This window comes from Meles meles, chromosome 8 (genome assembly GCF_922984935.1).
Source record: "Meles meles chromosome 8, mMelMel3.1 paternal haplotype, whole genome shotgun sequence".
Taxonomy (NCBI): domain Eukaryota; kingdom Metazoa; phylum Chordata; class Mammalia; order Carnivora; family Mustelidae; genus Meles; species Meles meles.
In genome coordinates, this window is record NC_060073.1 from 114,893,753 (window position 1) to 114,906,456 (window position 12,704).

The window sequence follows — 12,704 nt, forward strand, 5'->3', positions numbered from 1 at the left end:
AAGCAGGCTCCCCGCCAAGCAGAGAGCCCGATGCGGGGCTCGATCCCAGGACCCTGGGACCATGACCTGAGCCGAAAGCAGAGGCTTTAACCCGCTGAGCCACCCAGGTGCCCCAAGTATATGTATTCTTAAATTTGCTCTTTGTTTTTATCTATGTTATTCGTGCACATAGTTTAGTCTCATAGTTTAACAAGGCTTCTTACAAAAAAACACAAAACCAGCAGCACCTCCTCCTTAATTACTGCTTCCCTAAAGGAACATATCAATTCTTATGCTGATTCTTTTGATTATTGATTCTTTTGATTATATTTGATTATATATAGCTTTATATAACACGATTGCCATTGCTTGATATTCTGGACTAGCTTTGTAAGAAGATGAAGATGTAGCTCCCTTTCACCCATTCCAACCACATTATCACATATTTTCTAACAATTTTCTTTGTGTAGTATTACCAACTGCCCTCTCTGTTTATATTTGCTTAGTTTTCACCCACTGAACTCTAACCTATGCCAGCATCTTTGCAGTGTATTCAAACATAGTAGATGTTCCATCAGTTTCATATTCTTCAAAGAGTCTCTACAAGAGCCTTCTGACCTGTTACAATCTAGATTTATTATTGTTATCCTGCTGCACAGGATAGTGCCTTGGGCTTTCCCTTCACCTTCATCCTTGATGATTCTCTTCACTTGGTTCCTGTGATAGATTTCCTGCTCTCTGGACCCCATTTATTCTTTCAGGATTACTCTCTTTGTGAAAACATATCCTACAGGATCTTCCTAATAATGGTACAAGGAGGTAAAATGTTTAAAACCTTGCATTTAAAGCATGTCTTTATTGTTTTCTCACACTTAATTGGGAAGTTAGCCTGGGTATAGAAATCTAAATTGAAATCACATGCCCTTAGATTTAAAAAAAATTCTCTTAAATTTTTGAAGACATTATTCCACTCTCTTCTAGAATACAGCGTTGCTGTTGAGAATTCCAGTGTCATCTCGATTCCCAATCCATCATGTGGCAGCTTTGGAAATTTTTAGAATCATCTCTTTCTGGTGTCATAAAATTTCACAGTGACAGGGACCTTAGTGTGACTATATTTTAATCTCTATTATGCTGGGGTTTTTTTATTATGAAAACTCATCCTTTAGTTCTGGAAATTTTTCTTGATTTGTTTCTTTGATTCCCTCCCTTTAGTGTCATTGTTCTCTTTTCTGGAAATTCCATTATTCATATATAAGACTTCTAAAATGGTCCTTTAATATCTTGACTTTTATTTTCTATTTTTCATCTATACTTTTTGTTCTACTTTCTGGGAGTGTTTTCAGCTTTATCTTCTAATCCTTGTTGGCATTTTCATTTTTGCTATCTGATTTTTAATAGAATTCTAAGAGCACTCTTTTGTCTTCTGAATGTTCTTTCTGTGGCAGCTTGTTCTTGTTTCATAATTACAATTTCTTTTCTTAATTCCTTACGGATACTAATGATACATAGTTTTGAAGTCTTCCTCTCCCTGCATAGTTTCTGTTTTCTAGTGGCTTTATTTCTGTTGTTTTGGACTCTCTGTCATGCTTGAGGCTTTCATTACTGTTCTTGTTATCTAGTACTGCTTATGAAATTATTCCAAAATCCAGTGGCTTAAACATTCCCTTATGTTTAAACATGTCACTGTGAAATTTTATGACACCAGAAAGAGATGATTCTAAAAATTTCCAAAGCTGCCACATGATGGATTGGGAATCGAGATGACACTGGAATTCTCAACAGCAACGTTGTATTCTAGAAGAGAGTGGAATAATGTCTTCAAAAATTTAAGAGAATTTTTTTTAAATCTAAGGGCTTAAACATTCCCAATCAGTGGATTGGGAATTCAGAAAGGGCATAGGACGGATGGTTCCACAATGTCTGAAGTCTAACTGGGAAGGCCTGAAGGGTGTGGTGGTGATATCTGGTAGCACGAATCACTTGGAGGTATCTTCACTCACATGTCTGTGGGGACACTAGCTGTCGGCTATGGCTTCATCTGGAGCTGTCAGGGAGATCACTTATGTATGGTTTCTCCATATATCCTAGACTTCCTTATAACATGTAGAGATCAATCCGTTACATGGTGGCTCATGCCTTCAAAACCAGCTCAGTTTCTGAGAACGAGGCAAAACCCTTTTCTAACGTAGTTTTACAAGTCACATAGTGTCACTTCTGCTATATTCAACTGGCCAACCGATGGGTCTGCCCAAATTCAAGGGGTAAGAGGAACAAACCCTACCTCTTAATGGGAGGATTGTCAAAGAATTTGAGGACATGTTTTTAACACTGAGACATCTGATAATCCTTGGCTGTCTTAATATTTTTTACTAAATAAAAAGCCAGGGACTAAAAGCTTATTGGAAGCTCCGTGCATGTAGGTAGGGCTTTTTGGGGGTGAGCATGACTGTAGAGTGATATGGCTGGGCTGTTCCACTGGGGAGACCCAGAGGTCAGCATCTTCAACTCTTTTCTGTTGGGCTGCTCCGACAACCCAGAGAAGGCCCTGTCACTCTCATGACTGGCTGCCGAAGTTAGAGGAATAGGGAAGGAGAAGCCGCCTGCACAACTCAGTCCCCTTTATCACTTCCAGTGTGGTTCGCCACTACCTGTACCTGATTGTTGTCAGACCAGAGGAGACCCTTTAACTCTCTAGAGAATAATCCACCAGCCTCTCCTGCGGGGCAGGGAAGGACAGAAGCTGTGTCCTAGGGAAGGGGATTTGGGCCTTTAAGAGTTTCTTAACATATTTTCAAGCAGTCTTGCTGTTTTTGATCCTGCCGTCACCCCTATTTCCAGAGACACCTAATGCTGCCAATTCCTGAACCTTTTGGGAGCTCCCGTGGAATAAATCAGGTCGCTTCTTACATTTCCACACTACCTATTTGGGATTTGCTTTCTCAGGACTACTGAATCAGTTATCACTTCTCTGTTTTCTAGCTTTCAAAATGAGGTTTTTCCTGCCTCATTCCTGATTTTTCCTGTCCTTGTGAGTTTATCATTTCTTGGAAAAAGCCTTTATGTTAACTTTAGTGAAGTTTCGAAAGGAGCATAGTGTACGCATTGATTATGCCATCTCTAACTAGAAGTCTTGATTAAGCAGACACTAAAAAAGACAAAATCCTAGGTAACATAATCACTATTAGTTAGGAGTTTAGATAAAAGAAATTGCCGTTTACTCTGTCACATTGTAAAAATGAAGTGGGGACCAGTATTCCCCTGCAGTGGATTTGGGATGAACAGCTATGTCTTAACCATAGAATGCAGACCTGCTCAGCAAATTAACAGAAGAGAAGAGCTGGAAAAATTTTAAAGAGAAGAAAAACTGAAATTTTCTTAGAAAATTTCTAAGAAAGCATGGTTTAAATGACATTTTTCCTTTAAATTGCCTGGGTTGCCTGGTGATTTGGAACATCTTTTCATGTTCCTCCAAACCAGTTTGTATGTGGCCCATAAGTGTGACATTCAGGTTTAGGATTCTATCTCTAAGAATAGAAAATACCATCCCAGGGCTCCGTCATATGGTCTCGGTTTTTATCTTCGGAAAGTTCAGTCAAACTGTAACCCCGAAGGATGCCCCTCCTTAACACTTCCTTCTGCAGCAGCACTCGTGGTGGCAGGGTAAGTAATCCCATTGACAGCCCCACTGCCGTCAGTATCACCCACTCAACCAGCATCTCCTCTTTCTAATGTTCACTGAACACTAACTATGGAGTGAGCTGATAAGAACTTTTTATCCATTATCTCACTTTATCTTCATAGCAACTCTATGAGGAGAGGACTCACTTTATACCTGACATAAGCAAGGCTTAGAGAGGTTGGTAAACATAGATCTGGGAGTCACCTCGGGCTGTCTTCTGAACCTGCACTCTTTTAAAGATTTTATTTATTTATTTGACAGAGAGATGACAAGTAGGCAGAGAGGCAGGCAGAGTGAGAGGGGTGAAGTAGGCTCGTTGCGGAGCAGAGAGCCCGATGTGGGGCTCGATCCCGGAACCCCAGGATCATGACCTGAGCCGAAGGCAGAGGTTTTAACCCACTGAGCCACCCAGGCGCCCCTGAACCTGCACTCTTTAAGTGCGATGCCATGCTGCATCAGAGGGAGAGAGCTACCCAAGCCAGAAGCGGATACAGTGGATGTTATGCAAGAGCTGGGAAAGAGAAAAATCCACAGTGCCTGAAAATATTACTTTAGGTATTTGAATGAGAAAACAACAAAATCAAAACCAAAGGGGAAGTTTAAAGATCCCCAAGCAGCCAAATCACAAAGATCTCTCGGCTTTGCCCCATGCAGAGAATGTTCCATAGAAACTATATTGATAATTCAGCAATAGGACACTTACAAAATGTTTGCTGGAAATGAGACAGTGTTGGAGCTTCTGGGGCAATGTTGTAGAAGTGAGTTTTTAGAGCTCCGCTCACCAGTAGATTATATGCCAGATCAGTTATATTGATGCCCACAATTGCAAACGAATACCTGCAAAGCACAAACCACAAAACCAACTGTGTGTCACATAAGCATTTAAAAATAACCTAATTTTTAAATTACTGCAGAATTATCAGAGTGGTAGGGTGCCATTCCCTTTCTACCCAGTCTTTACCCTGAATGTTGTAACTTATTAGTAAATGCCAGTAATGTAACCAAGGGAATTAAGAGTCCATATGCTTTGATTTGGTAATTCCATTTCCAAATACATCAGAGAACAAAACCTAAAACAAAGGATAATCATAGCATTTGCCATTATAATGGCAAAGACATAGAAACTATTCAGATATTCTAAAAAAAGATGACTGGTGAAATATGGTAATCTCATATATTATAGCCAATAAATACTGTATTCCTAATGACTATTTAAATTGGAAACATTAGATATGAAACAAGCTATGGTTTATTATATGCTCATAAATGTGCACAAAAAGAGGGTGAGAATGAAGTGCTACCAGAGTTACTGTGCTAAGTTAGAGGAATAATACAGGGGTGATTTTTTTGTTTGCTTTCCTGTATTTTCTATATTTTCCATAATCATATTTTACTTTCAAAATGAGACAGAATTTAATAAGTATCTTGACATTCAGAGTATATTTCCTAGTACCTCTTCTACCTGGCTACCAAAAGTTAAATGGAATTGATGTCTTCAGTCTCTGGGTAATGTAAGTCCAGCACATAAAAAAAAAAAAAAAAAAGTTCTCCATTCAGAAATATTTTTGAATGAAATGGGGCATTTAAAAAAAAACTAATAAAGTAAATTTATAAGTTAATAGCCTGATACTTGATAAAAATCCTTTAAAAAAAAAAACTATCAGATACACTTATTTATTTTTTTTAAGTTGGCTCCACACCCAGCATGGAGCACAATGCAGGGCCTGAACTCATAACCCTGAGATCAAGACCAGAGCTGATAACAAAGTCGGATGCTTAACCAACTGAGCAGCCCACCCTACCAAATATAATTCTAAATGATGATTTCTGAAAATCATTTCCATGTAGTTGGAGCTTTGTAAAGATTGTTAGCTGGTCAAAGGGAAAGTAGTACCATAGAATCCCACAAATAAATCCAAAACATATACACAGGTTCTTTTAAAAGTCCAATTGGATTTTCATCAGGACATTTTGTCATATTTTACAGTATTCTTAGGGCAATTTTTTTTCTGGTTCAGGTTCTGATTGACAATCTTTATATATGAAATCCCACACTCACCCAATTGCTTTATCCATCCTTTTCTTCTCCCACTCTGCTTTGCTGAATTTGCTAAATGAATGAATAAAAAAACGATTTAATCTCTAATTGGTAATTTCTCTTTTAATGTTTATATTAAAACTGTTGACTAGATGCAGAGATGTCTGTAACTCAGTTCTCAAACACTAACCAATTTAAATTTTATCAATTAAAAATCCACAGTAAAATTTATGTGGAGCTCAGAAATGGGATTATTTAAAGCCCTGCTACTTACCCCTATTCCCTTTAGTGCAGCGGTGGGAGACAGTCCTTAAGGTGAAACACTAAAGTACTTTTTTATGAGATCATTGATTATCAAACAATACTTTCTCCATGAACCTTTGCCTGGTATGTCTCTCCTAACCAGATGCTCCCTTGCTCTTTCATAATTCCCACTTGCATTTCTTTTGGTTTTATTTCATGACATTTATCCTATTCATTCTTATTTGTGATGTCTGGCTCACTGTAGATGCCAAATAACTGTTTATTGATGAATAAAGTAGTGAACTAGTGAAAGGAAGGAAGGCAGGGAGAGAGGAAGGAAGAATATATAGGTTTTTAAAAACTCTGTTTTGACAAGTGTTATGGCATTTCCTCTGTCTAAGGTAAGACAGCTAGCTAAACCATAGCAATTCCATTTTAGTCCATTTTGTAATTTGAGCTTCTGAATAGTCTTTGTAGAAAGGGGTCTATCACAGAAGTATTCTGAAAATACTGCTTCGCATTCTTTACTTTGTGGACTCGCAAGTCCTTCCCATTCTCCCCCACTCCATACCATCAGTGCTTTGTAAACAGGAACAATGTTCCACTCCTCTTTGTGGGTAATGTAATCCTCATTTTACAGAAAAAAATGTGGTTAGCATTTGAACTAAATAACATTTCAGAACTAGAGTTATGAACATTAAGCTTTCATCTAAGTAGGGTTCTCTATAGTAAGTTGCAACCAGTACATTAAAAGACACCCATGTGATACACACAGCACAAGACCACAAAAGCATGATGCAAAATTGATATTTAACTATATATACTTTCTACTCTGTAAATGACTGGTGGTAATTCAAAGTAATTGCCTTTCATTCATGTTAAAATATGCCATCTCTTTTGAAAGTGTAACTGCCTACAAACCAGACAGCCAACCAGCCAGAAAGGAATTAGATTTTTACTTAAAAGATTCATATCTGAACTAAACTGAGTTAGGGGTGAAATTTAAGAAACTTTAAATAAACAAATTTATAAGCACCTATTTTCTCTTAACAAAGCTTTATAAATACATAGTGTCTCTGTATTTGTTAAACGAAGTCTCTTTCTGCATAGGAAATAAAAGGCCAAATGACCTCCATTCATTTAATCACTTATAGGATATTCTGGACTAAATGGAATGAGTCCCTTTCTTCAAGAAACACGCAACAGCAACAACAACAAACAATCCAATAGGCAGAATTCTCTTAAAATTGAATGTACTTATGTCCCTCAAGCTACTTCAGGACTTAAAAGATGGAGGTTTACAAGGGCAATAACAGTGATGTGTATAATGCTTGCTGTTGGGTAGACAGGAGGAGTTTCCTTAGTATATATGTTGCGGCTCAACATCTGAAGTATTCAGGGCCTGACAGAACCTATGTTGCTATCACAAGTGGTCAGTATATACTTATTTTAGACCTTGATGAAGGATAGTAGCATTTAAAAACATTTGGATTTTTTGTTTACTGACAGTTACCATCAATATGAAGTGATTAATATTTGAAGTTCATCTACTCAATTTTATGGTGGGTTGAGGAGAAAAGCATGGTGGCTTTACCTCTATGCCTCTATACACACACACACACACACACACACACACACACACACGGTAGTCTCTTCTTAAATAAGACTATTCACACATAAACTCTCAAATATATCGTCTCTGATGGTTGACACAAGAAATAAAACTACAAAGCGTAGCTTTGAGAATGGCTCACAGCTAAAATTTATCACCCTATAATGACTAATCAAAAAAATATTTTAAGCTTATTGTCATTTTCCAATGACCACTGAGGGTTCACGTGTTTTTCTGATGCTCTTCCAGGAATACCTGAGTCTAGACACAGACTCCCCAGAGAGTTTAAATTGGAGGAAGTTCAGAATCTCTCTATATTACAGAAATATGCAATTCAGAAAATGTAGTTAAAAAATTAAAATAGCTTGATTTTAACCAGGTAATATCTATATCAAGAAAGAGCTAAATGATTTTACTGTTTTTCTCAAATAAAGGTAAAGAAAATGAAAATGTAATCTTAAAAATAAAAGATTATAAATACAAATTTATAAAGCTAGTGTAATTTAATGAACCGTAGCCAAATGAAGCTTGAATAAGTATAATAATAAGGTGGCGGGAGCAAAGTTAGCCTGTTTCTGGATTTTGAGAATGGTATGATAAAATTTTGCGTTAATTTATTAATTATGAACACTAACAAGGATCTTGGTATGCTGAGAGACAAAAGTGATACAAAAGTGTGACTGCAAAATGGTAGAACTCCTCATATGCAATAACTACTATTTTTAATAATGAAATTAGAAATATCAGTAGAAGAACAAAATTGCTGTATGTAACAAAACTTCTAAATAAAATGTCCCTCTCTGGGGAGTAGATGAGGTCAGAGCATGTGTGGTCACATGTTCAGCTATTAGGTGGAGTGCTGAACATGGGTCTCCGATCAGGTACAGCCATGAATGTAGAAAGGCCCTTGGATATTTTCTGTTAGGTTGGTCTGAGCTGGTTTTCCTTCACTAAAACACAACCTAAATAATGAAGTATAATAGATAAAAAGTTGCCAAATGTTTATTTTTTGAAAAATTTTTATGAATTTATATTTCTGTAAATTCTTACCCATACTCATTCTAAAATTAAATAAAAGCAACAAAACACAAAAGCAAACAAAAAAATACCTTATTTCCTCTTTAGTGATATCCCTTCATGTAATCAGTTAAAGAAAAAAGAATATAGAAAAGTAAATGAAAATGCAAAGTATTTAGAATCTAGATTTTTTACAAAGGAAAATAAAAAAGCCTCAGCATTCTGGATTTTCTCAATTGGCCCTTGACTTCATGGCCACCATTCTCCCCTCTGTTCCCCCATTGTGCTCCTTTGTCTCTGAAATCTTTCTTTTAGACTCTGCTTTCTCCTTCCATGCCTACCTCCTTAATCCTCTGGACACCAGCGATGTTATCACTCCCTTTAACTACTCATCTCACTTGAACGGTGCCACTTTACATCCTGAATCCTGTAATAAGTACCTGAAGTTTTAACCCTGTATTCAGTATTTGTCGAAAGGGCTCATTTGAAAGAGCTTTAAGCCCCACTTCTGGCGGCTTGGTGCTCCTGAGAATCTCACTGACATATCTGTAGAGGAGAGGTTCCTCCTACCGAAGCTATAAGCCTAATCCATCTTTTATTTTCAGTAATTACCTGCATTTTGGATGAAGAGAGTCAGAGAGGACCTGCTGAGCTGCTGCAGCATCTCTTTCTGCAAAATACCTGTGGTTGGGGGGAAAGAAAACCAGAGCTCCATACCTGTTGGATGCATTCATTTTAAATCAGTTTCAGGCCATTTTGCTTTCAGAGGTAGACACCAGCAGAAGATTTCTACTTGTTTCAGCTCTTCCAGGGAAAAGACGGCTTTTCATAATAGAATTTTCCAGATGTAATGACAGTATAATAGGGTAATTGTAAAACCCACACCAATTTAGGAATGTATTGACTGGGTCTGAAATTTTATTTTATCTTTTTATTTTTAAAGACTTTTATTTATTTATTTGACAGAGACAGAGAGCAAGCAAGAGAGCACAGACCAGGAGGAGGAGCAGAGGGAGAGGGAGAGGCAGACTCCCGACAGAGCAAAGAGTCTAACCGGGAACGTGATCCCAGGACCCCAGGATCATGACTTGAGCCAAAGGCAGATTCTTAACTGACTGAGCTACCCAGGCACCACAGGTTTGAAATTTTAATTATGAACTTCGCCATTCCCCAGGGAGCTAAGATATTTGTGGTTTTAGGGGTTATAGATGAAGGGGCAGGATGAGGTCCGTCAGAAGGCAGAAGCAGCGTGGATGAAGGGACATGCTGAGGGGCTGTGGCAGCAGCCAAGGGAGAGAGAGGAAGAGAGTAGAGGAGGTGAGAGATGATGCACTTCGAGTACAATTGTCTTAGAGAATATTCACGGGTATAAGAATTCTGGATGAATGGAAAATATGGTGCTAAAAGCAAAATTCTACCCTGGGGAAAAAGGGCAATGAAATTTCTTAAAAATACAGTTACATACCTTATAAAATATACCATAAAAAGTATTTCATAAAGGCAGTAGCAAAATAAAATATTAGCATCTGTTAATTAATTTGACATGTATATATTTCCCACATCAATCTGAAGCATAAAACAAGCTCTAGAATTTTCTCTCAGAAAATTTAACCAAAGTATTTCATTTTGTATAATAATGTGGTATTTACAACATTTCCTAAAAGAATAGGTGATTATCAAACATCCCAATTTTTAAATAAAGGCAAAGATCTAGAGAAAAAATAGGGAGCATCAAAAATGACTAAGGCTTATTAGTTTCTTCTATTTTTATTTTTTTTAAGATTTTATTTATTTATTTGTCAGAGAGCACAAGCAAGGAGAACTGCAGCCAGAGGGAGAAGCAGGCTCCCCACTGAGCAGGAAGCCCAGTGCAAGGCTTGATTCCAGGACCCCGGGATCATGACCTGAGCTGAAGGCAGATGTTTAACTGACTGAGGCACCCAGGTGTCCCAGGCCTTGTTTCTTTTAAAAATACATAGGTTTCCACTTCACAGCCCTCACCATATCACAAACCCCATATGCCTGGGGCAAATAATACATTATATGTTAATAAAAATAATAATAAAAAAATACATAGGTATCCTAACTAATAGGATGGTGTCAAAACACAAAGAATCACTGAAAAGACTCCCTTTGGCTTGAACAATAGTGACTCCATATGAATGAATTCAAACATGAAAAAAAAAGGATGAGCACAGTTATTTGAATCATGATGAACATATAAGAACCATGAATTAAGAATGGTATTTAAAGGGGCGCCTGGGTGGTTCAGTGGATTAAGCCTCTGCCTTCGGCCTGGGTCATGGTCTCAGGGTCCTGGGATTGAGCCACATGGGGTTTTCTGCTCAGCAGGGTGCCTGCTTCCCCCTCTCTCTCTGCCTGCCTCTCTGCCTACTTGTGATCTCTCTCTCTGTGTCAAATAACAAATAACAAAAGTTTAAATATAAAGAATGGTATATAAAGAATAAAGTAAAAAAAAATTTTGGGGGGGGGGCGCCTGGGTGGCTCAGTGGGTTAAAGCCTCTGCCTTCGGCTTGGGTCATGATCCCAGGGTCCTGGGATCGAGCCCCGCATCGGGCTCCATGCTCAGCAGGGAGCCTGCTTCCCCTTCTCTCTCTGCCTGCCTCTCTGCCTACTCGTCATCTCTGTCTGTCAAATAAATAAATTAAAAAAAAATACTTTATAAAAAAAAAATTTTCTTTGGTCACTATGAGAGAACTAGGACACCAATTCCTCACTCTGATAATTGATAACTAAACGAAAAATTGAGCATCTGTCCTGCCTATATGTTAGAGAAAGTAAATAACCATAGTTGATGAGGGAAACCAAGTTTTTACAGAATTCCAGCCAACAATTGTGGGAGGAATCACGGAATTAGAAAAGCACTTTTTGTGCAATTAATTAACTGATCCAGCGAAGATCACTGAAGGATGAAATGGTTAGATAAAGGGCTGGTGGGGGACTTTACAATGCAGCCATCAAGCCCTGATGCCTCCCATCCCTCTCAGCATAGGACTGAGAAGGGGACAATGCAGGCTGCCCTCGTATGTCAACCTGAACTTCCTCAGGCCTTTCCAAATACCTCCAATTTTCAGAAAAATCCAGACCATGGGACATTTTGAGGACAGCTGATCTGGGGTCTTGCACAAGCTTATGACACTGGGGAGGGGTCAAAAGGAGAAGGTAGACAGGGAGAGACATAATAACTAAACGCAATATGTAGGTAGTCATATCGAACTGGATTGGAAGAAACCAGCCTAAGAAGACATTTTTGAGAGAGCTGGGAAATTTTAGTATGAACTGGATACAGATGACAGCAAGGAATCACTGTTAATTTTGTTAGATGTGATAATGGCACTGTGGTTAGTATAAGGTAATACTGATTTTATTAGAGCTCCAAATTGAAATGTGAGGGCAAAATGACTATGGGATTTCATTAACACTTCTGCCAAAAAAAATAAGCGTTGCAGGTGTTTAAAAATTTTGATAATCACTGAACCTGGGCAGTATAAGGGGGTTCTTTACAGTTGTCCATTTGTTTTTGTATCTACTTAAATTTTTTCATAATACAAAATTAAAAATAAAAACATTTGAGATCCACTTCTAAAACACAATGAAGTTTGCCAAAGAAAAGGAAGAGGTGTACCTTTTAAAATTTTAGGAACCTGAGTTATCAGAGGACTTCAGTATTTTCTTCGAGTTGTCTGCAAAGTGGCTTTTGGAACTGATAACTCAGCTTTGTCATTTCCACATGACCAGGACATCACTTTTTAATAGTCGACCTTTCTCCATTTTACTTACTGCAAATTGTATAGGCCCAGAAGTCCCATTCCTCGAAAATCTGTTTTAGGATCATCACCTTGGAAACCAATTTCACACCACTGCTTAGAAATCCGAGATTCCAGTGGAGTATTGGGCTTCAGGAATTTCCATAACTGGCAGACAAGACAGAAAGTTAGCCTGTTGATGTAAACACAATCACTCTTTCCTACGGCAGATTTTGTAAACTATGTTATTAGGAGGAGCTATACAAAGCTGAATATAGATTTGATCATATTTTAATGATCTCTGACAGCAGTTCTCTCATTATGCTCTGAAGACTCCCTGAAGGGACTTGAAGACCTTTTCAGAGG

General features: G+C 38.0%; 1 protein-coding gene across 3 annotated transcripts in view; it reads right to left on the reverse strand.

The window, feature by feature from the left end:
• ELMOD1 (ELMO domain containing 1) overlaps positions 1–12,704 on the reverse strand; it is a 64,233-nt gene that overhangs the window by 5,850 nt on the left and 45,679 nt on the right. For 2 of the 3 annotated variants that reach the window (XM_046017887.1, XM_046017888.1), the window contains 5 exons: positions 12,373–12,506; positions 9,184–9,252; positions 8,664–8,687; positions 5,721–5,771; positions 4,365–4,498 (listed from right to left, as the gene is read on the reverse strand). In XM_046017887.1, the coding sequence (XP_045873843.1) occupies positions 4,365–4,498; positions 5,721–5,771; positions 8,664–8,687; positions 9,184–9,252; positions 12,373–12,506 (412 nt within the window). The remainder of the gene's footprint in view (positions 1–4,364; positions 4,499–5,720; positions 5,772–8,663; positions 8,688–9,183; positions 9,253–12,372; positions 12,507–12,704) is intronic. The other variant, XM_046017890.1, reaches the window with a different exon arrangement.